Source organism: Macaca mulatta, chromosome 4 (assembly GCF_049350105.2).
Source record: "Macaca mulatta isolate MMU2019108-1 chromosome 4, T2T-MMU8v2.0, whole genome shotgun sequence".
Taxonomy (NCBI): Eukaryota; Metazoa; Chordata; class Mammalia; order Primates; family Cercopithecidae; genus Macaca; species Macaca mulatta.
In genome coordinates this window covers 142,607,325-142,634,589 of record NC_133409.1, presented here as the reverse complement: position 1 = coordinate 142,634,589, position 27,265 = coordinate 142,607,325, and the positions used below count along the sequence as shown (strand labels likewise).

At 38.6% G+C, this 27,265-nt stretch overlaps 1 protein-coding gene and 1 long non-coding RNA gene across 12 annotated transcripts in view; one reads left to right on the top strand and one right to left on the bottom strand.

Moving 5' to 3' along the window:
• KIF6 (kinesin family member 6) overlaps positions 1-27,265 on the bottom strand; it is a 389,626-nt gene that overhangs the window by 224,897 nt on the left and 137,464 nt on the right. For all 11 annotated transcript variants that reach the window (XM_015136288.3, XM_078000037.1, XM_078000038.1 and 8 more), the window contains 2 exons: positions 26,407-26,493; positions 18,943-19,046 (listed from right to left, as the gene is read on the bottom strand). In XM_015136288.3, coding sequence (XP_014991774.2) covers positions 18,943-19,046; positions 26,407-26,493 — 191 coding nt within the window. The remainder of the gene's footprint in view (positions 1-18,942; positions 19,047-26,406; positions 26,494-27,265) is intronic.
• LOC144340361 (uncharacterized) overlaps positions 1-27,265 on the top strand; it is a 221,736-nt gene that overhangs the window by 76,752 nt on the left and 117,719 nt on the right. The window contains exon 2 of the long non-coding RNA XR_013416422.1: positions 24,569-24,680. This is a non-coding gene — a long non-coding RNA (uncharacterized LOC144340361). The remainder of the gene's footprint in view (positions 1-24,568; positions 24,681-27,265) is intronic.

Below are 27,265 nucleotides of genomic sequence, written 5' to 3'. Positions count from 1 at the left end.
AAAACACTTTGTACCAAAGTGGAGAAATTTCATCTGTAGTGAATTATATTTCATGAATGATTTCAGAGATCTGATTTCTTATAAAATGCAAGACAGTCATTAATGACCTCTGGGATATTTAATCCACAAAGTTTAGGTTATCGCTTTATAGACAGTCATTATTAGAAGCTGGTAAGAAGGAGCTTAGGAATCAAGAGATATGAATTCAGGACTAAGTTAGCAGATAATCTGTCAAATTTTTTTTTTTTAAACTGCCCAATTACTTGGGCCTCTCCTCTTCAGGTGCAGTGAATTAATCATTTGGTAAATACTGATCATGACGAAGGATGTTTCTCAATTCTCAACCACTGGGACATTTTAGAAAAGGACTATATTTGAATTACATGGCTTCTGCAACATGTCCCTACGATGATTGTTTTCCACAGAGAACACAGAAAAAGTGCTTCCTCAGCCCACATTAGCAGCAAACAAAATGAGCTGCGATGGCCAGGTAGGGATTGCAAAGATGAATTAAATTTGCTTAAATTAAATATAGGGCGAGTCTAACAAGACAGGGAACAAAAAATCAATAATATGCTATCTCATCTACATTTATTCAGAGTGTTTATTGACTGCCTATTGTCAACCAGATGTTGGGTATATAAATATGAATAAAACACATCCAAGTTTATCCACCTTAACTTCCCTTGGATTTTGGTCTTTGAAAATCTCTGAGGTTTTGTTAAGTGGTACTTTAAAAAAAAAAAAAAAGGTATAACTGCAAATATCAACTAATTGTTTTTAAGGCAAAACTATTCTTCTAATTATGCAAATAAAAATATAAACTCTGATCATATAAAACAAAGTTAAAATAGCATTGCAAATATTGCATCAGACATATTTATACAAAAAATTATTTGTTGTTTACTTGAAATTCAAATTTAACAAGGCATCTTGTATTTTTAGTTGCTAAATCTGGCCACCCTAAGCTGAAAGCCAGAAAGTCTGCAGGCATTCCATCTTTGAGCAGACCGGTGGGGTGCTCACTGCTGGGGTGTATGGACCCAGCCATGCAGAAGGGCCTCGACAACTGCTCTCAGTCAATAACTCATTCACTAGTAATCAGTTGAAGCTAGGCCCAGTGCTGCTGCTCTTTTCTGAAAGGATAAAACGTACTGCAAGCATTGCCCACAGCATCTAAATGTTTCCCCACTAATAATATACTCCATTTTCAATTGATTTTAAAGCTAAACTGTTTAGAACCCTTAGGGGGCCAGAATTTGTGAAGACTGATTTTCTCAGGCAAGAATCCAACTTGATGGAAATCTTTGTAAGTCACATCACTTCTCTGTATCTGTTTACACATCTTTAAAATAAGGAAGCCAGACTTACGGCTTTGCTCATATTGATTCCTCCATCTGAAATGTTCTCCCTGTCCAGCTTTGCTTTTCTAAATCTTGTCTTGATTCACGAGTCTGCTAAAAGTCATCCCTGATATTCCCAGTCAAAAGTAATTTCTATTCCCTGCAATTACCCCGGCACTTCCCTTGTGACAGGTAGAATTTTGACTTTATATTATAGATATTCACATACTTGTCTCACTTACAAGACTGGAGGTCTCTGAAGCCAGAATCTGTCATTAATTCATCTTTGCAACCCCACCCCTCCATCCCAGCTCACTTTGTTTGCTGCCAATGTTGTGGGCTAAGGAAGTACCTTTTCTGTGTTCTCTGTGGAAAACAGCCTTTTAGTGGTATTTTGCAGAAGTCATTGGCTAAGCATTTTCTGATTCAAGACAGACTCTCTGAAATTTTGTGCTTTGTACTAATCTAAGCACTAGCAAACAGGAGTAGAAATAGCTAAAGCAATGAAAATACTGTTGCATACACTCCTGAGATTGTGTAATTGCAGTAGGAAGTCTCTGCATTATGAAAGGCTGATTGGGGGCACTTACGGACTACACAGATAATCTACCTTTGCAATATAAGCAAGGATCAGCATTCAAATGAGAAAGCATGGCCAGTATGAGTGCAGAGCATACACCTGAGTCAGAAAAGGCAGAACCAGACCATGAAAGAAAAAGTACCTAAGCAAGAGTCACAAGAAACGCTACACTAGTAGAGAATTGGCAGCTAAAACTAGTCCTACACACTAAATTATTACAAATCTAGCTTGTATTGAATATTTATGAAAGTGAGTTTATGTCATAAAGTGCTTTTCAAGACAAGAAAACTGAGAATGTTAAAAGGAGAATATTAAACTCAAACCTTTTTTTTTTTTGAGGTGGAGTCTCACTCCCTCACCCAGGCTGGAGTGCAGTGGTATGATCTCAGCTCACTGCAACTTCCACCTCCTGGGTTCAAGAGATTCTCCTGCCTCCGCCTCCTGAGTAGCTGGGATTACAAGCGCACATCACCACGCCCGGTTAATTTTTTTTGCATTTTCAGTAGAGACAGGGTTTCACCACGTTGGCCAAGCTGGTCTTGAACCCCTGACCGCAAGTGATCTACCTGCCTTGGCCTCCCAAAGTGCTGGGATTACAGGTGTGAGCCACTGCACCCGGCCAACTCAAACCTTTTATGTACAAACATTGTGAAACGTTTACTTTCCTAACTCAGCAAGGAAACATGATGCTTTGGAGTCTCAAAGCATCCCAGCTCAGCCAAGAAAGTTTTGGAAATGTGCCTAGGGAAGCCATGGGCAGGACAGGGTTACCCAGGAAGTCCCCAAAGAGGAACCTGTGTTTATAAGGTTTGGCATGAAGTGATCTCAGGGCTTCTTACCAGCCATCTGAGCTTCTAGTTGTGTAACTGCTCAGTGGAAGCTGCATGAGTAATGTTTCTGTGAAATAAGTGATACTGACTGAAACGAGAAGCCCCCTATGTATCTGCTATTCTTCTTTCGCTGATGACAATGAATGATGAAGCAACAAACTTTGGGAAAGTCAGACACTTGACCCAAAGGGTAGCTAATAAGAAAAATTAGGCTCTGTCCTGTGTTTCTTAGTAACAACCTCATAGGTTAGTGGCCCCATGATTACTTGAACTGTGAGGAATTTCATTACTGGCATGAACACATGAGTTTTATCAGCTGTGGTTACTTCTACATAAACTGTCTGATATTAAAACAAGCACTGGTTAATATACTTCTAACACACCAAAAATGAGTCAAAGACAGTGGGTGGATATTTACTTTATGCACCTATTCTCTGTCTTAGTAGAAGTAAGTCTTTAGAATGAAAAGGGTGATACGTTTCTCTACCAGAGGAGACAAGAGTCCTTTTCTTGCCTACTATTGGATATCCCAGAAAATATCATTTCTATATGACATACTCAGAATGAGGGAACAACAGTGAAGAAAATCCAGCATTCCAGACAGGCCTTAGTTTCTGATACTGAACAACACCCGCCAATTCTAGAATACTGCTTGCATTTTGCCACATAAACTCCTTAGAAGGATTTAAATTTATTTATTTATTTATTTATTTTGAGACGGAGTCCCGCTGTGTGGCCCAGGGTGGAGTGCAGTGGCCAGATCTCAGCTCACTGCAAGCTCCGCCTCCCGGGTTTTTACGCCATTCTCCTGCCTCAGCCTCCCGAGTAGCCGGGACTACAGGCGCCCGCCACCTCGCCCGGCTAGTTTTTTGTATTATTATTTAGTAGAGACGGGGTTTCACCGTGTTAGCCAGGATGGTCTCGAACTCCTGACCTCGTGATCCGCCCGTCTCGGCCTCCCAAAGTGCTGGGATTACAGGCTTGAGCCACCGCGCCCGGCCGAGGATTTAAATTTAAGTTACCACTGTAAACCTCACACCTTTATGGCTCAGGAGTCACAAAAAAGCAGATTTGGAGACAGACCAAACAGGATTCAAATTCTGACTATGCATCTGGTTAGCTGAATGTTATTTGCCTCATGAAGTTACTGGGAAAATTAGATTAGACTATGTATATAAAATGTCTAATATAAAATGTCTAATCCAATGCCTACTGGCAAACGCTCAATAAATGGCATTTATTTATACCATAATTATTAACATTTGCTGAATGATTTGATTATAACATGAAAAACATTATGAGGTAGAGAATATTTCATGTCTGTGCTTTAATATAATTTTAAATATCTTCATTTTGCCTGATCATAAAGTAATGCATGTTCATTGCAAAAAGTTTAGAAAATAGAGAAGACAGGCTGGGCGCAGTGGCTTACACCTGTTGTAATCGTAGCACTTTGGGAGCGCAAGGTGGGTGGATCACTTGAGGTCAGGAGTTTGAGACCAGCCTGGCCAATATGGTGAAACCCCATCTCTACCAAAAATACAAAAATAAGCCAGGTGCAGTGGTGCACACCTGTAGTCCCTGCTACTAGGAAGGCTGAGGCAGAAGAATCGCTTGAACCCAGGAAGTGGAAGTTTCAGTGAGATTGCACCACTGCACTACAGCCTGGGTGATCGAGTGAGGCCCTGCTGCAAAAAGAAGAAAAGAAAAGAAAATTTAGAGGACAAAAGATTACTCCACCCTGGAACCCAGAGATAATACTGTAAACTTTTGGTGTTTATCTTTCCAGACTTGTTTGCAAACACACATACACACATATATTTATCATCTATGTACATAGCATATACATACATGTGTATTTTTCATCACAAAAGTGAGATCATAATGTAATATTTTATAAAACTAACAGTATAGTTTGGACATATTCCCAGATCAATATGTAGATACATGTGTATATACTTAGATAAACATGCATATTATTTATATATGTATGTCTTCATTGACATGGATAACGGTTGCATTATGTTCCATAAATGTGCCATAACCCAATTCTCTATTATACATGGTTTGTGACAAATATCTTTGTACCTGTGTCCTTAGGGACAAATTTCTAGGAGTAAAATTGCTGGACCTGAAAGCATACCCAGTGAAAGAGTTTGTATAAATGCTTTTCAGGGCTGCCCAGTAAGTGGTAACATGCTAAAAATTTTATATAGGACTTGCCCCAGGCCTCAGGAACAGGCTTCCCTGTCTGTCACTGTCCCATTCACTCCACTAGCTGTGTAAGAGCTCATCATACCCTCACCAACTCAGGGTATCATCACATTTTTCATTTTTGCCAATAAGGTTGGCCAAAAATTGCACCTCATTTTAATTTGCATTTCTTTGATAATTAACCAGCTGTTTCTTGATGGTTGCTTGCTTTCTCCAAACTTAGAGGAAAAGTTAGACTATCAGGGAACACAAGAAAAAGTGACATGCAGGAAAAAGAGGAAACATGTGGCTGCAAATTTCAATTTGGGGTTTCAGACTAAATAGAAAAGCAAGTATACAGTCCTGTACTCTGCCCAACACATGCTAGTTGACTGATCTAGAAAGCACACTGATGAGCAAAGCAGGTGAGAAGCTCTTATAGTAGGAGGTGGGCTCATGAAAAAGAAGGGGAAATCTGATTTCTCCAGGAAATTGTGGAAATGATACAACAGGCAGTAGCTACCTTGATTGTAATAATGACAAAGTTTTGAGGATGTGGCAAAAGTCATAAGTATGCTCAGTTAATGATAAACACAGTGGGAACCAGTGGGGAAATTGGGTTTGAAGGATGGGAATGAGAATAAAGAGTACTTTGAGGAATAGAACAGAAAAATATGCAGTCTTAAGTAATCACTGAGTTTAGCTTCTTAGAGTTAGGTTTCTAGAACTAGGACAAATTATTTGCTAGGCCAATCAGGGCAGGCTGAGACCAGTCCTTGGGCTGTCTTGGGGAATGTTTGTCTTTTTGCCTGTAAGGATACAAAGGCAGGCAATACAGCCAAGCTTCTACAAAAGAGCCTGTGAACACCAGAGGGGAAGGTGAATGCTCAAGCTAGGGTTAATATGAAGAGGACATGAGAGATAGTTTCATGAGGTATCTTATATTTTATCTTGGTGTGCTTTTGCTGTAAGTTGGATGTATACTGTGGACACAAATTCACGTGCTAGTTGGGGTCAATGCTCCGATATGTTGTGCCCAACTAGAAGGCTCTGCCAAACTACCATTTTTTAATAGGTGTAAAATTTAAAAGAAGTAGAATTTATCCCAATGCTTAGCTGAATAGGAAGATAATACCATTTCACAGACCAATGAATAACACGAATTATTCTTGTTCCATTTGGAAGCATTGTCTACTTTATCAGCACTAGGAAATCCTATACTGGGGTTCCTTAACAAAATGAAAACTTTGGATTTTTCTTACAAGTTCTCAGATCTTTATCTGAATGTCAGAGGGACAAGTATCCATAGGGTACTGAGAAGAGAGCTAAAGAATAAAAGCAAAAATGTCTAATTCTAGACTTGGTGGCAGTTCTGAGACAGCATAGGTTTGCTTTGACGTTGCCTATGGACAATTCTTAAAACATGTCGTTTATTTTCATTTTATTTTTTAAAACTTGATCTATACAGACAGTTATTTGGATAATTTTCTTTCATTAAGTTCTTTGTGCTCCTGATCTTTATTGCTCATTTTTTATATAGTCATTTACTTGTCTTAATTTTAATTTTAATTTTTCTCAATAGCAGAAGCCATGCTTACTCATACGGTTTTTCTAGGTAGGCACCAGGCTTTGTGATGCTTCTGCTTCTTTGACAGCTCTAACAAAGTACTGCTGGTGCCCAATAATCCTCAGGGACTGATAATTAAAGCCCCAGGACAGATCCAAATCTCTATTTTTCACAAGCCCAAGGAATCAAATAGGAGGAGAAATCTCAATACCTCCTCTTCCAAGTCTCAGGGTATGAACCTAAGACAAACTGTTCTCTCTGAAATCTCTTTAGCCTACAGGTTTGTAAGCAAATGAGATAAATGAGAAGATACACCCAAAGGTTAAGTTCTTCACTCAAACAAAAATTTGGCACCACCTCCTACCTCAAAACGAAGGAAAACAAAACAAGCAAGCAAACGAAATTCTTCTCACTATCAACAATAACAACAAATCTCAATTCATCTTGTCCATTTATAAGACTGTGTGATATTCACAATTTCATAAAACATTTGAGTACTTTTAGTACAACTATTATACAGATGTTGAAATGCTAAATTCAGAAAATGGAAAACAGGAGGTTTCATTGACATGTCCAGTTTTGAAAGAACGGAGAGTTCAAAATAAACAACTAGGCAGTACCTGAAAGAAGCATTAAGGTATTAAAATAAAGTATCCCTGCTGAACTTCTACAGGGAGATGCAGAGAATTCCAACTGGCATGAATCCTGAAGAAGAGGGTGAAAGAGAAAACAGGGGCCTGGATTCCACATCTCGATGTTGGACATAACATTTACAAGTCCCCTGTAAAGTCATCTAGGGGAAAAAGTCTTTGCCAGCCTCACTCAAGCCCAAAGTGGCTGTCTGTCTTTCACTTCTGGCATGTTTCTCATGCACTCAGATATGAGTATGGGCATATACATGTGGCTTTCTTCTTCCTGTCTGTCTGTATCTTTTAGAAAGTCTACAATGAGTACATATTACTTGTCCACTTATATATATTACATCATATAAATATACAGACATTTGCAAATTTTTTTAGAAAATCATCACTTTATTTTAAATAAAATGTAATGTTTATGCATCAGCTCTTTTTATGATTCAGGCTGCTAATTTACTTTTGAATTTCCAAATATCTTAAAGGTTTTGGCAAACATCTCCTATTCAGGGAGTGTGTGGAACTCTGTTATGGTTAAGAGTGTGGACAGTAAGATGCAAAGCAAATAGCTCCAGTTTGGAAGCATTTTATGCACATACCATTCTGGCAATTTATAGTTTTTGTTTTGTTTAGCCTTTTAGATATACAGTCTTATATCAACTGTCTAAGAAAATTACCACTTTGAAATAACTAACAATATACAATATTATAGTCCAAATATACAAAAATAATACAAATATTAATGATGAAAATAATTTGAAGATTCAAGAAGCAGATGTAATTTAGATTTCAAAACCAACTACATATAATGCACAATAAGTTGGTATATGCCAAGGGAGAAACATTTGTTTTTAATTAGCTGTGAAATTTAGTATAAAAGTAGAGTAAGAAAAACATTTTTTTCCCAAGGTTCATTTATTAAATGAAACAATTTTTTTTCTGTCACTTGGAGGTGTAAAATCAGCAAGTGACATTAATTCTTTTAAGAATGACCTTTAATTTTCTGTAGAAATTTTAGTAAATACAGCCAGGTAAAAATAACAACAACAACAAAAAAATCACTTGTAATCCCAGTAACAATTTTATAGTTTTTTCTTCTGGCACTTTTTCTTCCTGTGTGCATGCATGAGTGTATGTTCTAAAGAGAGACATTAAAACATGATTTGCTTGTTTTCCAGTAGAGAAGCTTGAAAAGACATCTATAAATGAAATAGATTCTTCAGCAATAATAAAAATTGTATCAAGGAATCGTAGTAATAGTAACAGTTAACAATGATGGGGCGCTTGTGGGCCAGGCATTGTGTTCAGTACATAACACGAATTATCCTGTCAATCCTCCTAAGAGCCTTAGATGTGGGTGCCATTACTACTCTCACACAGAAGATAAGTAACAGATGCATGGAGATGATATAATTGCTCATGTATGATGAAAAGATTGAGGACTACAGAATAGGCATGACCATCTTAAGATAGCTAGTCTCCTTAGACTAGGAGAGTCAAGATAAGAATTCAAGCCTCTTAACTCTAAGTCCATCTATATAAAAGTTCCCTGCCTGATCTTAGTGACTAAACAGCTCAGAAAATACTTGTGGCAAAATTCTGAATATTTCCGGTAATTCCTCAGTCATTCATCCTCAAGAGCTGAAATCCACAAGGCCTAGCCCCCAGTGGATACTAAATCAATGATACAGAAGTGATTTCTATCAACAGAGGCTGGTCCTGGGGACCCCGAGTAGAGAGCCATGTGATTTGAAATGAACGGTTCATGAAAGAAGCCAGAGGGGACCTGAGGGCCAGGCAGAGTATTCATTAATTCATGCAACAAATATTTACTGAGAGACCATGTGCCAGGTACTGCTTTAGGTTCTGGGGCAGGCACCGTGGTGAACAACTTAGACAAAGTCCCAGTCCTCATCCAGTGAAGCAAGGAGAGATTGACAAAGGACAATGAAACATATTCCTGCTGCTATAAAGGAAAATAACTCTGTATACAAAGGGTAACAAGTGACAGGGGAAGGTATATTCTAGATAAAGTGGCCCAGGAAGGTCTTTCTGATATGTGACATTTGAGCAAGGAAGTGAGGAGGGCATTTTCAGAGAGAAATGGTGAGGAGACTAGAATGAAAGAGATGTTTGCAGGGAATGAGGTCTTAGCAGTTGACACAAGCTAGGCCATCTGGGGCCTTTGCAATTGGGGCCTGGGTCATGGGAGGGGTTCTGAATAGTGAGGTGTAGTTAATATCATTTGAACAGTTTCACCCATAATTACAAGAAATTAGGCACAAGCTTTCCTGAGATTTTTCATTTTCTTTTTTTTTTTTTTTTTTTTTTTGAGATGGAGTCTTGCTCTTGTTGCCCAGGCTGGAGTGCATTGGCACAACCTCGGATCACTGCAACCTCCGCCTCCCGGGTTTAAGTGATTCTCCTGTCTCAGCCTCCCGAGTAGCTGGGATTACAGACACCCTTCATCATGCCCGGCTAATTTTTGTATTTTTAGTAGAGACGGGGTTTCACCATGTTGGCCAGCCAGGTCTTGAACTCCTGACCTCAGGTGATCCACCCACCTCGGCCTCCCAAAGTGCTGGGATTACAGGCGTGAGCCACCACGCCCGGCCAAGATTTTTCATTTTCTAATGAGCAGTCTATATAGGACAGAGTTCAGTCGTGTTTCAAACAATCTTCAATAGATTGTTCAGACTCTTTTGTAGGCCTTTCTCTCTCTCTCTCCTTCTCTCTCTCTCTCCACTCTCTATCTCTAGGTCTACTTCTCATCCTTGAGGTACATAGTTTCCTGAAATCCACTCCTCCTACCTTTACAGTGAAGATTCTTGCAGACTGCAATCTAGAGGGCTTATCATGCCATATAACTTGTGGAGGATGAGTCATGATTTTGAAATGTTTTTAATAGTGGGTTTATAACTAAAACCACTTTGGAGGCCAGTAACAATAAACTGAATATAAAAAGGATAAAGCACTATTGGTCCAAAATTAAGTATTGACAAGAGACTGTCCCTAAAAGACTGGTTTGGTATCTAATTTTCACTAGGACTATATTAACTCAAATACTGCAGAATATTTATTTATTTTATTTGTTTGTTTCTTTTCATTTTAAAAATAGCCTGAGGATCACATTGCAAGACATATAGTCATTGGGATGGTATATCTCAAATTATATGAGATGGTCTTAAAAAATTATTCTGTCTTATGTTTTTTGGAATAAGTTATCAAATTTTAGGCTCAAGAGAGCCACTATACCTGTAGTTGAAATTTGTTCAACTTCAAACATATTGAGGAACAAAATCAAATTAAACTTTTATTAGATTAGCCAATAAAAAATTTGAATTGCAACTTGAGTATGGTGGAGATGGCTTCTCCTAGAGTCACGTTTAAATGCTAACTTTCAAAGGATGAGAGCATTGATGGGTGTTTTGTATGTCACTTCCTATATGAAGTCTTTTCTCTCTGTTTCCTGCCCTTCACAGAACACTCCTCCTCCTCCATCTCTACCAGCTGTCTATCACAGCAGGTGGGCATCAGCAATGAGCATGTGTGTCTGGATATCTCACCCTCTCTGTGGCACACCACCCTCCTGCAGGATTATTTAATTTGTCTCTGAGCCTCCCAGCTCCTAACACAGTGTCCAACATCGTCCTGTTAGTACTCAATCAGTATTTATCCACTGGAAAAAATGAATACAGGTATAAATTTGTTTGATAAATGAGCGTTTAAGACTCTTCCTTTAGGCATATTTATTTGCACTTAAATAGAAAGCTTGGACATCAATGAAGCTTTTATTAGTACAAATATGTTCTTTTGAAACAAATTCTATGTGGGTTTTATAACACTATGCATTTGGTTTTAAACTATATTTAGTCTTAAATTATTTAATGTTATAATTACTTTTTAAAAGAAATGCCCCAAACAGATTGGATTTGGAGTATGAGAAAAAGGACAGAACCACAGGAGACTTCTAACTTTCTGGCTTGGGCAACAGTACAGCTTGGAGAGACATTGACTGATAGAAGATACAGTGGTAGAGACCAGGTCTGGGGAAAAATGGAGAGGAATTCAGTTTGGGGCATGTTGAGTTCAGAGCCAGCTGTCAGGTAGAGCTCCTTTTCTCTTCGTTGTTAAATATCCAATGAATGGAATATCTAATTTTATGTAAAAATGCACTGGGGAGGAGATGTGGTGATTGATGTGGCTAAGTAAAAGGATGAATTCAGTTGGCAATCCACCTATAGTAAGCTTGCATGTAGGAAGATTATGATCCTATGGATACTAATTGATAGAGTTTGGCTGTGTTCCCACCCAAATCTCATCTTGAATTGTAGTTCCCATAATCCCAATGTGTCATGAGAGGGACCTGGTGGGAGGTAATTGAATCATGGGGGTGTTTACCCCCATGCTGTTCTCTTGATAATGAGTAAGTTCTCACAAGATCTGATGGTTGTATAAGGGGCTTTTCCACTTTTGCTGGGCACTCATTCCATCCTGCCACCGCAAGTAGAAGGTACCTACTTCTCCTTTGCCTTCCGCCATGATTGTAAGTTTCCTAAGGCCTTCCAAGCCATGCTAAACTGTGAGTCAATTAAACTTCTTTCCTTTATAAATTACCCAATCTCAGCAGTTCTTTCTAGCAGTATGAAAACAGACTAATACACTAATTATTACATACTTCATGTTAAATCAGAAGAATTTCCAAACTGGCTCTTGGTCTTGACCTCAGTATTATACCAACTAAGTACTAGTCACCTCAAAATTTAAATCATCACTTTTAACCTTCCTCTGAAGTTCCAGAATTCAATCTGTGTATTTCTTCATCACACAAAAAATTGAGCCTTTATTATCTTTCCTTTCCCATTTTTTCCACCTCTTGATAACCTGTTTTACAGGCATAAGATGTCGCTATTTTCCCTTATTTACCCCTTTGATATGTGAAACCATCACTTCTATTGATTCTTCATTAACAAGATCTCTCAGACTTTTCTCTTCTCTGTCCTTATTGTCACCACTCAAGTCTCTTCCTTCATCGTCACTCGAAACTGATTATAATGTTTTTCTGATTTCTCACTCCAATAAATTCTGTCCAATTCTACAATCTTAAAAAAGACTTCATCACATAAATTCTTTCACAGTCACCCTACTAAAGTTGCAACTCCTGTTTTATTTTTCCCTTTTCAGCTTCTGCAATCTGAAATGCCCTATATTTTAGTTATCTTGTGTACTGTCTCTCTCTCCACAAGAATGTAAGCTCAATGAGGACAAGAACATTATTTTGTTTATTCCTATATTTCCCGCACCTAAAACAGTGCCTAGCACAAGAAGAGAGCAAAATAAACGTTTATTAAATGAATGAATGGATTTCATACTCTCAGACCACAATTTGTTTCCTTGATACCATTAAAGAAGATACCAGCTCCTCTGCATATGGTATTCATAACCCATCATGAGGTCACCATTCATCTGTCTAGTCCTATTCTTCAATTCCTCCATGAGAACCTCAGGCTCCTGCCAGGCCAGTTTCAAATCAGATTCTCATCAATTAGTGTTTGCTATATGCAAGTTCCTATCTTGGTCTCCTGCTATTCTCTACACTCCTTACCCCACCTTGCCCACCCTCTCACATTCCCTTTCAGAACCTTTGTTAGAAGGGTGCCTTCTTCCTCTTATCCTTTAGAAATTTTTCAGCTTACTCCATGGGTGAAGTCTTCAGTGACTTCCCTCATTTCTGAATTCCTACAGAATTATTTCGCTTTTTATTATTACAGATAGTGAGTAAATAATGTATTAACTATATGTAATAAACTGCTATTAAATTTTTTAAACACAGAACTGAAAAGAGTGCATAGATCTCATTTGGTTTAACGCTCTCACTTTACACATAAGAAACTTTAAGTCTGCAGAGTCATTAAAAAACTAATATGGGTAGAATTAAAACTAGAATTAAAGTTAAAATTATCAGTGTCCATTTATTCTCTCCATTAATATATTCCTTCATTCTGTGTTTTATATATACATATATATGTGTATGTATTTGTGTGTATATATGTGTCTGTAAGTTTTCCTCAATAAAACTGTAACTCCTTGGAATTATTTTTTTGTATCCTATACCTCTAACCCTCCACCAAAGCACCTATTAAAATGATTAGTGTCTAGTAGGTGCTCAATAAATTCAGTTTGAAGGATTAACTGCATGAAGACCTCTTTTTCTGTCAGAAAAGGATCCAGATGTTTGGAGGTATCCAGACACTTTGGGACAAGAGTTAATGAAGTCCAATTCAATTTCATCTTGGAAGTAAAATGTTGCTAACAGAAAATATTTTACTCGCTTAGATTTGGGTCAGGATACAATGCTTCCAAGCCTAGCTAAAGATCTACAGGTTTATTGTTTTAACAAAGAAACAATTGTGTATGTGTTTAGAGACTCGATCAAAATCAAATCTTCACCGAATAAGTTCTGTATACATTAACTCGGCCATACAGCCTTTATCCAGCTGTCTCTCTTCAAATATACCCAGTCACCCCCCTTCCCCCGCAAAACGATGTAAACTAAAAATATCATAATAACTGGAGGCTGACATCTGAAATCCTCTTAAATTAAAGCATCCAAGTCCATGCAACAAATATTTACATTAAGCATAGAAATGTTGGGAAATGGCTCAAAAAATTTGTTAGGCCTAGTCATTAACAGACATCTCCAAACTGCTCAATTCATACTAGATAAAACGTCATATCTACTAAGTATCTGCTTTCTGATATTCTTCAGAGAATGTCTGATGGTAATATCCTTATGTCATGCCAATCAACATAATCCTGCAGGAATCTGCAGGACAAAGAAGTAGAAGAGGGTGAGAGCAATTCTGCCACTGTGTCCTGACAAGCTCTGGCATACATACTCTCTCCAGCACCATCATCCCCCTCCTGCCAGCCTCCTGGAGAGTTTGGGTGCAATGAGAGGACTGAAGCTGATTCACATTCCTGAATAAATATCCAGGGGCTCTAGAACACAGAGCAGTACAGACTAATGGTGTTAAACAGCAGCGGCACTTTAGGGGTAAATTTTAATTTATGTCTTTCATTTTAAGATGATAAAAGACTCTTAAGTCTGTTGAAATGTAGGTTGAACTAATGTTCAATCTAAGTAATTATGGAAAAACATAATGATAACAATTTAACATAAACAATAAGAACAAAACACTTTGTCTGAATAATCCGCACTGTCAGTCGTGAACAAGTGCCAAATTTACTACTTTTGTGAAACCGTATGGTTTGCTTTGGCAGGGCGATTTTCGCTTGCAACATTTGTTCTCCCTAATGGCTACTCAGAAATCACTAATAAGACACAATGATACATAGCACACTTCTCTTGACAGCAGACAAGTCATTTCATTGGGAAATGCTGAAGTTTTTTTAGTAGCACATGAACTAGTTTTACATGATTCCTGAGCTCAAAAGTAATTATTGCTATCTCTGCATTCTCATTGTATTTTGTTTCTATCTTCTCATAATGTTTATATATCACATCATTACTTGTGCTTATGTCTGTCATCACCACTAAATTATGAGTTTCTTGAGAGCAGGATCTAGGTTTTGCTCATATCTGTGCCCTACTCAGGGCCTAACAGAGTTTTGTGAATACTAGATAATGAGTGTTAAATTAACGAACAAACAAACCAATTGCACAAAAAACTACTGGCAACCCTGCAGACTGTCTATAGAATCTGTTGAGGTTGACATTTGTATATTTCTTATCTACAGATCAACAGAAATCAATCCAGGATCTAAAAGTCCTTCAGTATTTCAATCTGTTGTCACAATTTTAGTTTTCATTCTATCCCCCAAACTCCTGTGAAAGAAAAATGTGATTGTTATTTGACTGTTATACCTTCTAAACAGAAAAATTCAGTTATGGAATAAATGGCAAGTTAGTAAAAGATATAATATAAATATTATACAATTTAAGAATCATAAAGAAGATGTAACAAAATTTGCTCATTCTTATTGCATATGCTTTATTGCATTTTTCTTTTGTTAAATTATAACCTGTGGTCATTCCTTAAGAAAGGATCTGGGGTGGTATTCTTTCAGTCTGAAAGTTTGCATGTCTACAAAATGCTTTTTTTCATCTTCACATTTGAATACAAATTTGGCTAGATTCAGAAAAATACATTTAAAGTACTTTTTGTTTGTTTCCTTAGCACTAGATGTTCTTGTTTTCAGAATTGTTGATGAGGAGTCTGCTCTAAATCAGATTCTTGATTTAGAGAAATTTTTTTTCCTCTCTGGTAACTTTCGTGATTCTTTTCTGTATTTTGTGGCTGTAAAAATTTTCTACAATAGGACTATATAGCTTAGCACTTGGTAGCTTTTCATTCTGAAGTTGCATGTCTCTTTTTTTAGTTCCAGGAAATTCTGAGATATTATTTCTTAACTGTTGGCTCCTCTGCATCATCTCTATTTTCTTCTCACCAACACCTATTCATCAGATATTGGTAAATATAGAGCTAATCTCTATGACACTTTTCTTTTAACCTATCCCTTTATCCTTTTATCTCATATTCTGGAAGAAATCCTTAGCCCTGATCGTCCTAGCTCACCAATTTGCTCCTCGGCTTTTGTATCCTGTTATTGAGCCATCTGTTAAGTTCTTAGCAACAACAGCTTTTTTTTTTTTTTTTTTTCATTTCCAAGATTTCCCCTTGATTTTGCTTCATAAAAGTCAACTCTTGTTCTTGTTTCATAGATGTAATACCATATTCTATTTCTCTAAAGATATTAATCACCTTGGGTAATGTTTAGTTCTAAGGCCCTGCGGATTACACAATCTTCTTGTTCTTACCCTTCTCAGACTTTTGGTCTCATATTTCTAATTCCAGCCACTCCTGAACCATGGGCTCATCTTTCCTGGACTCTCAGGTATCTCAGCTTGGGCAGCCGGTCTGGGATGAGGGGCTGAAGCAGCTGCTGGTGCTGGAGCTGCTTCTTATTTTTCTTTTTCTTTTTTTTTTTTTTTTTTGAGACGGAGTCTCGCTCTGTCGCCCAGGCTGGAGTGCAGTGGCGCGATCTGGGCTCACTACAAGCTCCGCCTCCCGAGTTGACACCATTCTCCTGTTTCAGCCTCCTGAGTATCTGGGACTACAGATGCCCATCACCAGGCCCGGCTAATTTTTTTGTATTTTTAGTAGAGACGGGGTTTCACCATGTTAGCCAGCATGGTCTGGATCTGCTGACCTCATGATCCGCCTGCCTCGGCCTCCCAAAGTGCTGGGATTACAGGCATGAGCCACCGCGCCCGACCGTTTCTTCTTATTTTTCGTGAGAATAGGGTATGGATAAATAGAGCTGAAGACAGCAACTGGTCTTCAGAGTTTCTCTGGGCTCTGTCAGCTACCTAGGGCCCTTCCCTGTCTCTCCATCCTCAACACTGCAGAAGAGGAGTGCTCAGGGGTTCACAGGACAAACTGCCCCCACTACAACAGCTCTACCAAATGCTCATTGGCTGTTCCTAGTCCTCTCTTGCTCCAGGGCTCCACACTTCCAGATGTGAAGCCATTATTATGCTGCCCCCATGCCTTCGTCTATCCTTTTCTCTTGCCCATCTCAAGTCCCACCTCTCAGTCCCTCAGGAATTCCTTGAGATCTCTAGACCATCAAGAAGTCTGCTTCCTGTTTTTAGGTATGATGAGAGATCCATGTGTTTATCCCAGTGCTATAATTCTCTAGATTTGGTACAATAGAGGGAACCTGCAGCACACTTAGTCTGACATACTGAAACCACCACATTCAAAATCTTACCCTTAAACTAAGCCTCCTGAAAAACATACAGGATACACAGGAATTCGCAGAAACACTGGTACTGATTTTCTTTTCTTTTTTTGAGATGGAGTTTCACTCCAGGCTGGAGTGCAATGGCGCGATCTTGGGTCACTGTAACCTCTGCCTCCTGGGTCAAGTGATTCTCCTGCCTCAGCCTCCTGAGTAGCTTGGATTACAGGCATGTGCCACCACGCCCAGCTAATTGTGTATTTTTAGTAGAGACGGGGTTTCTCCATGTTGATCAGGTTGGCCTCAAACTCCTGACCTCAGGTGATCCATCCACCTCAGCCTCCCAAAGTGCTGAGATTATAGGTGTGAACATTGGTACTGATTGAATATGTTGCTTTTAGACTCAGTTTCCCCCTTCCCCTATTTGACTCTGCATCACAAGAAACTACATGCCTCGACTTTTTTAGCAACTGGCTTCTGGGTAACTTCAGCCAACAGGAAGCACTGGTGGAAGACTGAAAGGGGGATGTGAGAGAAGCCAAGGATGTCCCTTTGGATGGTGTCTCAACTAGCACCTGTGGCTCTTCAATGGCTGCAGCTGCTGTCAGACAGCACCCAGTATGGTCTAGTTTCTGCCTGTCAGCTCCTGCTCGTAGGTTCTGGTATCATCACCTTCTCCTATTGTCCCTGCAATCCTAGGGGCATAGAGGCTCCTGCTGTTACTGATCTCTGGGGTGTTGCTTCATTTCCTGTTTAGTTTCTCAGCAAAACTGTCCCCTGGCAATCAATTTCCTATATTAAATTCCTTTTGTTAAAAGGCCTAGAGTGGTTCTGTTTTCTTGACTGGATCCTGACTTGTAGATCAAAATTCTGAAGAGACCTTTTCAAAGACAATAATTGGTAATTCCCTTCTTTGAGGGGAAAGGAGCACCATAGTGAAGATAGTCTGAGGTTAGTGTTCTCAATATCTACGATATCCCAAGTTGTTTGAAGAAACGACATAAAACTTTTTTTTAACTTGAATTTTTGGCAATATGCTTCCCCTTAATTGCAAATATGTCACAAAGCAGTCTTGCAAGAAAAGCCTTAGGGGCCTATCATATTATTAAATACAGTGTTCTGGAATTAGGAAACGCTATCTCACAGGAGTGAAAGCTTTGACTATAACAGAAACCTTGCTGAGGCTTCTCAAGCTTTAGACCTACCTCAGGGGCAGCTATGAAATAGTTTAAAGACAATTACTTTTATTCTCTTTCTTATTTACAATTTTCTTCATTAAGGGAGTGTTAGCTGAAATTATAGTATATCTTTAGAAAAGTCCTATGTAGCTCTATTTCTCATTTGGAAATAGAGAATGACACGGCCTTCAAAGTCTGGCCCATTCTTACTACCCAATACATGCTTAATAAGCAGCACAGAAACAAGAAAGCCCACTGTGATCAGAGAGAGAATGAGAGCCACATTGTACCACTGATATGCCATATGGCTGCAAATCTAAAGGCTCTGAAAGATGCCGCAGTTGTATAAAGCCCTGAATACCTGCTTTCATTCCCAGTTAGAGTGTTTGAGCTATAATATATGGGCCATCCATTTATTAAAGGAGAGAGCTTACTTTGGCATGGGATAAATTGGTGCTTGTAGTAAGATGCTGTTTAATACAAAGGATGTCTCTTGAATTCCTTTCAGATCTGAGACCCACAGCTCAAGAGTGTTTGGTGTGTGTGTTTTAAAATTGCATGACTATTATACAATTCCTTTTCTTTAGCTGGCATGAGAAGGATATTCCCATCCTCTCTTTGCTCTGTTCTTTACTTCCTCAAAGCTGAGGCGGCAAGAACAGTGCCAGCCTTATCCAGCTTTTCATGGAAAGCCGCCACTCTTAACTGGCGCCTAAATGCAATTTCAGACTGTCCCAGGAGACCTTCATGCTTTGAGGTGAATTCATAACATTAGGGCCAACAAAGAAGTTAACACAAACTTTCACTGTTAAAGAAAAAGACAAAAAAAAAAAAGGCTGCAGGCTTACTGAAGGAGCTCTGCTTCTGTGAGTGCCTCTGTCCTCTGCTCCGCAGTGACCATGGCCAGTTCATCCTTCAGTTCCTGGATTTCCTTTTGTAGGCGTTTAATCATCTACAAATGGTAAAGAGGCAGAGCAAATGTCAACTTCTCAATAAGGTTAACTTGGTGACAGAGAACATACAGCTCTTACAATTATGAACGATTTTATGGACACGAAAATGGGTAATGGTATAAAAAGTCAGCTTTGTTAAATCTTAACGTTTTGTCAAAATAGTTCTAGACTTTTTTTTTTTTTTTTTTTGAGACAGAGTCTCACTCTATCACCCAGGCTAGAGTGCAGTGGTACAATCTTGGCTCACTGCAACCTCCGCCTCCCAGTTTCAAGCTATTCTCCTGCCTCAGCCGAGTAGCTGGGACTACAAGTGTGTGCCACCATGCCAGGCTAATTTTTTGTATTTTTTTAGTAGAGACAGGGTTTCACCATGTTAGCCAGGATGGTCTCGATCTCCTGACCTCATGATCTGCCCACCTTGGCCTCCCAAAGTGCTGGGTTTACAGGCATGAGCCACCTTGCCTGGCCTCTATAATTTTTTTAAAACAAATAAAACATTACTGATGTAACTGGAACTCCCTATTGGTATCCCCCTTCCATCCTTCCTGGGGTGATCACTGTACTGCATTTAAGAGATCTGATTTCTCTGTGTGTTTTCATACATTTACTCCATATGTATGCATGTACTAATAAATAATGTATTGTATCATTTTGCAAACTTTATGTAAATGTTACATTACTGCATGTAATTGTGACTTGTTCTTGTCCTTCACATTGTGTTTTTAAGCTTATTAATATTGCTTCATGTGGCTCTAGTTCATTAATTTTCATGGATATATAGTATTTCAGTAAAGGAATATATCAGAATCTATTTGTCTCCTGTTGATGAACATTTAGGATTTTTACTTTTGCTATTACGAACAGTGTTGCTATGAACATTATGAATCTCTTTGAGCACGTATGCAAGAGTTTCTCTATAGTGTGCACTTTAGAAGTAGTATTTCCTGACTGGAGAGTATGTGTATCTTGCCTTTATTATATATTGTTAAATTGCGCTTCAGAGTAGTACAAATTTACATTCCTATCAACTACAGATGTAAGTTCCTGTGCCCACATTTTTGTCAGTATGTAATATTGACAGGTACTTTCGTTTTGCCAATCTGGTAGGTGTAAAATGATATCTCATTTTGGTTCTAATTTGCATTTTTGTGATTATTTGTGAAGTTGATCATTTTGCATATGTATATTGGCAGTTTGGATTCTTCCTTGCTCAAAATTATTTATTCCCATTCTTGTCCGTGTTTCCATTTACTTGCTTTTCCTTTCCTTATTGATTTGCTAGCTTCTTTCTATATTCTGGATGTGAATCCTTTGTTAGTTTTATGCAGTGCACCTGCTTTCTCTCAATCTATGTCATGTTTTTCACTTTGCAGTGTTCTTTTTGTTAAATGAAAGTTCTGAATTTCAATATAATCTAATTAGCACCTTCTTCCTTTATGGGTTGTACTTTTGTGTCATTTGAAAGAAAATCTATCTTATCCCAAATTGTAGGAATATATTCTTATATGATCTTTTAAAAGTGTTAAAGGTGGCCGGGCGCGGTGGCTCACGCCTGTAATCCCAGCACTTTGGGAGGCCGAGGCGGGCGGATCACAAGGTCAGGAGATCGAGACCACGGTGAAACCCCGTCTCTACTAAAAATACAAAAAAAATGAGCCGGGCGCAGTGGCGGGCGCCTGTAGTCCCAGCTACTCGGGAGGCTGGGGCAGGAGAATGGCGTGAACCCAGGAGGCGGAGCTTGCAGTGAGCCAGGATCGCGCCACTGCACTCCAGCTTGGGCGACAGAGCAAGACTCCGTCTCAAAAAAAAAAAAAAAAAAAAAAAAGTGTTAAAGGTTCAATTTTCACATTTAGGTGTATAAGGTATGAAATAGGGATCAAATTTTAATTTATTTTAAATGGCTAACCATACAAGATTTGCTATTATAATTATATTATATAATATGTTTATACATATAAATGTGTCTATTTCTGGGTTATTGGTTAAACACATTTGTTTATTTTACTATATATGGCAATACCACACTGATTTAATTACTAAATCTTAAGAAAGTTGGCATCTAGATAAGCCCGTTTCATCCTGTTCTTATCCAAAATAGACTTGGCTATTCTTGGCCATTTGCTCTTCCATGTAAATTTTAGATCCAACTTGTCAAATTCTACCAAAGGTTCTCCTCAAATTTTAACTGGAATTATTACATTCAATTAAAAGGTTAATTTGGTCAGACATCAAATTAATGATATTAAATTATCCCATCCATAAACATGGTATAGCTTTCCACTGATTCCTTTCAATAAGGATTTATAATTTTCTTTATAAATACCTTACATGTCTTTAATTATATTTTCTATCAGGAATTTAAAAGTTTTTGTTGATACTGTAAATATAATTTTTGTAAAATTATATATTCTAACTGTTGGCTTCTGGCACATAGGAAGGCAACTCATTTTTATGTATGGATTACGTACCAAATAATTTTCTGAAACTTCGAGCATTCTATTATAATTAAATAGTCTTGGATGTTCTATGTAAGCAATAAAATTGTCTGCAAGTAATGACAGATGCTTTTCTTCTTTTCTAATTCTTATACATTTTATTTCTTGTTATTGTCTCATTCTCCTAGCTAGGACTTCCAAGTTCAATTCTTAAGACATTCCTGTCTTATTTCTTCTAACATTTCACCTTTAAAATGATGTTTTCAAAGTATGGTTGAATGTTTAATGTGCTCAAACACTTTTTCTGCAACTAGGGATGAAATAATATAATTTCTGTCTTTAAACTCTGAATGTGATGAATCATATTAATTCATGTGATTAGTATTTTAGTATAAACAATCTCAGGCATATAAAGCAATATAAAAGAATACCTTGTACCCACTACTTAGCTTAAGTGAACATCCATGTACCCTGTACTTAAGAAATAGAACATTATAGACCTGTCTGAAGACCTCACCCCTATATAGTCTTCCCCAAATGAATTCCCCATTACCATTATCTTAAATTTGCTTTTAACTTTTCTCATTTTTTTCTTACACTATACATTGATATATTTTCTAGTGACAGATTACCTTGAATTCCCAAAATAAACCCAACTAGTTCGTGATACTGTGTCATATTAATAATCTTCCTATCATAATGCAAAATTCCTAAAACAAAAATTAGCAGGCTTGATCCAGCTTTTATCCTTTCTGGAATATTTGGTATTACTCAAAACTTGAAAGAAAAACACCATAGGATCTGGTCTGTCCTTCCTTCCTTTCTCTCTCTTAGTAGCTTTACTTTTTTTTTTTTTTTTTTTTTTTTAACACAGAGTTTTGCTCTTGTCTTGTCACCCAGGTTGGCACATCTCAGCTCACTGCAACCTCCGCATCCCAGGTTCAAGCGATTTTCCTGCCTCAGCCTCCTGAGTAGCTGGAATTACTAGCGCCCACCACCACACCCAGCTAATTTCTGTATTTTTAGTAGAGACAAGGTGTCACCATGTTGGCCATGCACCTGACCTCAGATGATCCACCCACTTGGCCTTCCAAAGGGCTGGGATTACAGGTATGAGCCACTGCACCCGGCCCGCTTTACTCATTTTCTAACTTCTTTTGCTTGGGGATTGTCAGACTACAGGGGTTATGTAAATTTGAACTTCAAACCTACGTGAGGCAGAGCTAGGGTTTCACATTTTTCAGAGTAGTTTTCAGAGAAACTACTTTTTGTTCTACCTATAGACCAGTCTAAAGTGGACAAGCTTACCTGACATCTCCATATGCTAGTGGATAGATTGTTTTTGTTTTGTTTTGTTTTGTTTTTCTAATTCTCCCTTTCACTGGTTTTGTGTTGGGGAAAAGAGAGGATGTCAGGTTCAGCACCCATCTTGCAACATCCCAGGGCTTTGATCTCTATTCCTTTGCTACAACCTCCTTTACATCTCCACTCCAGGACAACTGCAGCCTCAGCTTAGTTTCTGGGCTCTGGAAAATTCCCTTACTTCCTTTCAACCTTACATATGTATTTCAAAGATGCTTGGGTATATAGGTGAGTTTCAGATTATTTGGACCATATCAACAGGACCAGAAGTCCCAAAGAACATGATATTGAGTATTTTGAACATGTCGTGCTCCTAGAATTTTACTGAAATGTACAGGCTCATGTGGGTTTTGTTTGCTTCTTTTTAAAAAATATTCTTAGGATCATCAATCTACACAGAATGAAAATCCTTAGACAGTAACTACATTGGCACCCTTCTCTATTAAACTAATATTGATGTCATATTTTCTATTTTTACTAAGGCATTTAAGTCAAATCTAATAACAAATTATTCTCCTGTCTTATTGAATAAAAATCTCAAAACTAAGCCAAGTGTTTTTGGTTTTGAGATTACTACAGTTATGCCTCCCATCCAATTACTGAAGGAACCCTGGCATTAGAGACATCCTTAGGAGATTTGAGCTCATGCCCAGTCACCACAGGCTCTGACCTTGCTCATAGTTCTTTTACCACCTTGTCTCTCTGAGGTACCAATACTTTTTTTGCTTTGTTTGGTTTGGTTTGGTTATTTTTGAGATGGAATTTCGCTCTTATTGCCCAGGCTGGAGCACAATGGCGCAATCTTGGCTCACTGTAACCTCTACCTCCTGGGTTCAAGCAATTCTCCTGCCTCAGCCTCCCGAGTAGCTGGGATTACAGGCATGCACCACCACGCCAGGCTAATTTTTTGTATTTTTAGTAGAGACGGGGTTTCTCCATGTTGATCCAGCTGGTTTCAAACTCCTGACCTCAGGTGATCCACCTGCTTCAGCCTCCCAAAGTGCTGGGATTACAGGCGTGAGCCACTGCGCCCGGCCTGAGGTACCAAAACTTTTAAAGAAAGCAGGGCAAATCCTTATCGGCTGGCTTCATATTTGCCATTAAATTTTGAAAGTAAGATATAGGAAATGCCACCCAAGTTTGGTCTTGAGTGGTTTGCAGGACAAATTCTCAACTGTCACTTGTGCCTCAGACAAGCTCTGTACATAAAATGACTGACAGTAATGTCAGTTTTTAGAAGCAATTATAAAAGAGACCAGGAAACAGCACTTGTCAATTACCAGATTAGTCTGCACCAGGAAGACCTCAACATTTGTTCAATCAATTATCAGCTATTAGCTTTTGATTCCTCATTTCTCTTTTCTTCATATCTCTCACAGACCTATATCAAACACATAATAATGTTTACCTTTTTTTCAAATTCTTCACATTCCTTCAAAGAAAAGCCTCTAGCCAAATGCAAAAAAACAAAACAAAACAAAACAAAACAAAAAAAACAAAAAACAAACCAATAAAACCCTCCAATGTCTAATATGTTTATTTTCCGTAAATTCTGAACTAGTTTTTGCCTTGGGCTAGTCACTTTGTTAACTCTCTTTCTCATTCGGCATTGTAATGCTATAGGACTACTGGAAGGTAGAAGGGTAGGGACAGCAACAAAATCCACCTAGGAGTTCAGTTCCGCCTGAATCATGCCTTTGCATTCTGTCTCCTTTCCCCAGCAGGAACACTGTGTGATGCTGATACCTGACCAGGGCCTATGCTGAAATCGATGCTGCCTCACCCATTGGTTTCTCCAGAAGAGAACTCCATCAGAGGAGCTTGGTGCTTTCTGAGGCAAGCAGAACAAAGCAGATACACTCCTTATTCCTTTGTCCTCCTTCCCCTCTGTCGTTCCATGGGGAGAAAGAGGAGAAAGGACAATCAAGGGGAAGTAGTAATTAATATGGGTAACAATTAATTTGATCTTTTTTTTTTTTATTTTAGAAATTTATAAATGAAGCACTGCTGGTAAGATTTCACATTTTTTGGTCAGGCGTGGTGGCTGATGCCTGTAATCCCAGCACTTTGGGAGGCCGAGGTGGGCGGATCACGAGGTCAGGAGATTGAGACTATCCTGGCTAACATGGTGAAACCCCATCTCACTAAAAGTACAAAAAATTAACCGGGCGTGGTGGCAGGCACCTGTAGTCCCAGCTACTCGGGAGGCTGAGGCAGGAGAATGGCGTGAACCTGGGAGGCGGAGCTTGCAGTGAGCCGAGAGCACGATACTACACTCCAGCCTTGGCGACAGAGCGAGACTCCGTCTCAAAAAAAAAAAAAAGATTTCACATTTTTTTTACAATGCAGATTACTAAGCCCATACCAGCTTATTTTCCAGAGAAATAAGAAAAGCTGAGCGATTTGAAAAATAGTATAATCTTAATTATGGAATTTGATATAATTGAGATATTTTATTTTAACATTTTCAGTGTTGGCATAAATTGATTCAGTGTTGCATTTCATTTACAGAAAACTAACAAAATAGAGAATAGAAAATATCTGCATTTATGATAAGCTAAATTATTACCATGTAAATTTTTTTTGCTTAAAAATAGTTTTTTGATAAAGCAGGATTTACTGTTATAAAACTAGAAGTTTGACGGATCAAGCCAATAATGAATTTTAAAAAACACTAGAACAAGGGACAGAACGAGTATGTAAAATACGGTTCTACTGAATGGCTATTAGGACTTTTCTTTCTTTATGAGCTTTTATATAAGATGGACTATTATTGGCCTGGGATGGTGGCTCACGCCTGTAATCCTAGCACTTTGGGAGGCCAAGGCAGGTGGACTGCCTGAGCTCAGGAGTTCGAGACCAGCCTGGGCAATGTGGTGAAACCCCGTCTCTACTAAAATACAAAAGAAATTAGCCAGGTGTGGTGGCTTGTGCCTGTAATCCCAGCTACTCGGGAGGCTGAGGCAGGAGAATTGCTCCAACTTAAGAGTTGGAGGTTGCAGTGAGCCGAGATCATGCCACTGCACTCCAGCACTCCAGCCTGGGCTACAGAGCGAGACTCTGTCTCTACATACACACACACACACACACACACACACACACACACACACACACACACACACACAGATGTACTATTATTGTCTCTCGATAGTTAAACTGATGTATTTTCAAAGGTTAAGTTATTCATATAAATGTAATCATGTGTGATTCTGTTGTATGAGTCCTTAGGATTCTCTGCACGTCTTTGACGGGAAGCAATGGGAAGCTGCAAGTAGGAAGAGCAGTGGCTCTTGAGTTAGACTGCCTGGGTGTGAAGGCCGACTCTGCTACTTATTAGCACTATGACTCTGAGCAAGTTATCAAACATCTTTTTATCTCGGTTTTGTCATCTTTAAGGTGGAGATACAGATAGCATCTACTTATAGGTTATTTAGAGGATTAAATGAGTTAATATGTTTCCACTACTTAGAACATTCCCAGTACAGAGTAAGTGCACCTACAAGTTTTAGCTAATCTTTGACATACTTCAATATATTTTTTAATATAGTTAAAAGGTGCTTACCAATCTGGGATCAATTTCTTCATTAAGAACAGCTTCATTCTTTATGAGTGCCACTCGCTGTGCAAATCTGCAGGTAGATATAGACTCCTAAGAAAGCAAAGTAACTTCTTAAAATATTATGGCATACAGAGATCTCTCTCTAGAGAAAGCTTAATTTTTATTCACAGAAAAAAGATACATACCTAAAAAGTGATGTGTATAAAACTCACAACGAGGAACTATGCCCCTAAATTAGGAAGCTTTGCTCTAGAACAGCAGTCCCCAACTTTTGGCACAAGGGACTGGTTTTGTGGTAGAAATTTTTTCACGGACAGAGGGCGCAGGTGGTGTGGTTTCAGGATGAAACTGTTCCAACTCAGATCACCAGGCATTAGATTCTTATAAGGAGCACACAACCTAGATCCCTTGCATGTGCAGTTCACAATTGGGTTCACACTCCTATGAGAATCTAATGGCACCACTGATCTGACAGGAGGTGGAGCCTAGGCAGTATTGCTGGCTCCACCACCACTCACCTCCTGGTGCCCGGCTCAGCTTCTAATAGGCCACAGACCTCGTACTGGTCCACAGCTTGGGGGTCAGGGACTCCTGCTCTAGAACATTATTTTTTAACTAAATTTTATTTTGGCTTAATAAAATTACCAATGCCAAAAAGTGAGAGATCACAAGGTCCTAAATGGCAGCTGGTAGAGTATGTGTTTTCAGTTGTTGATCACTTAGACCAGAACCACATATATGAATCATAATCATAGCAAGAGCCATAATCCACACACATGAAAGATCACAAAATAAAGATTCATAACAGGTCAAAAAGAGAGGCTGGTCAAGGCATCTTACAATCAAAGTCTTGGCTTTGTTT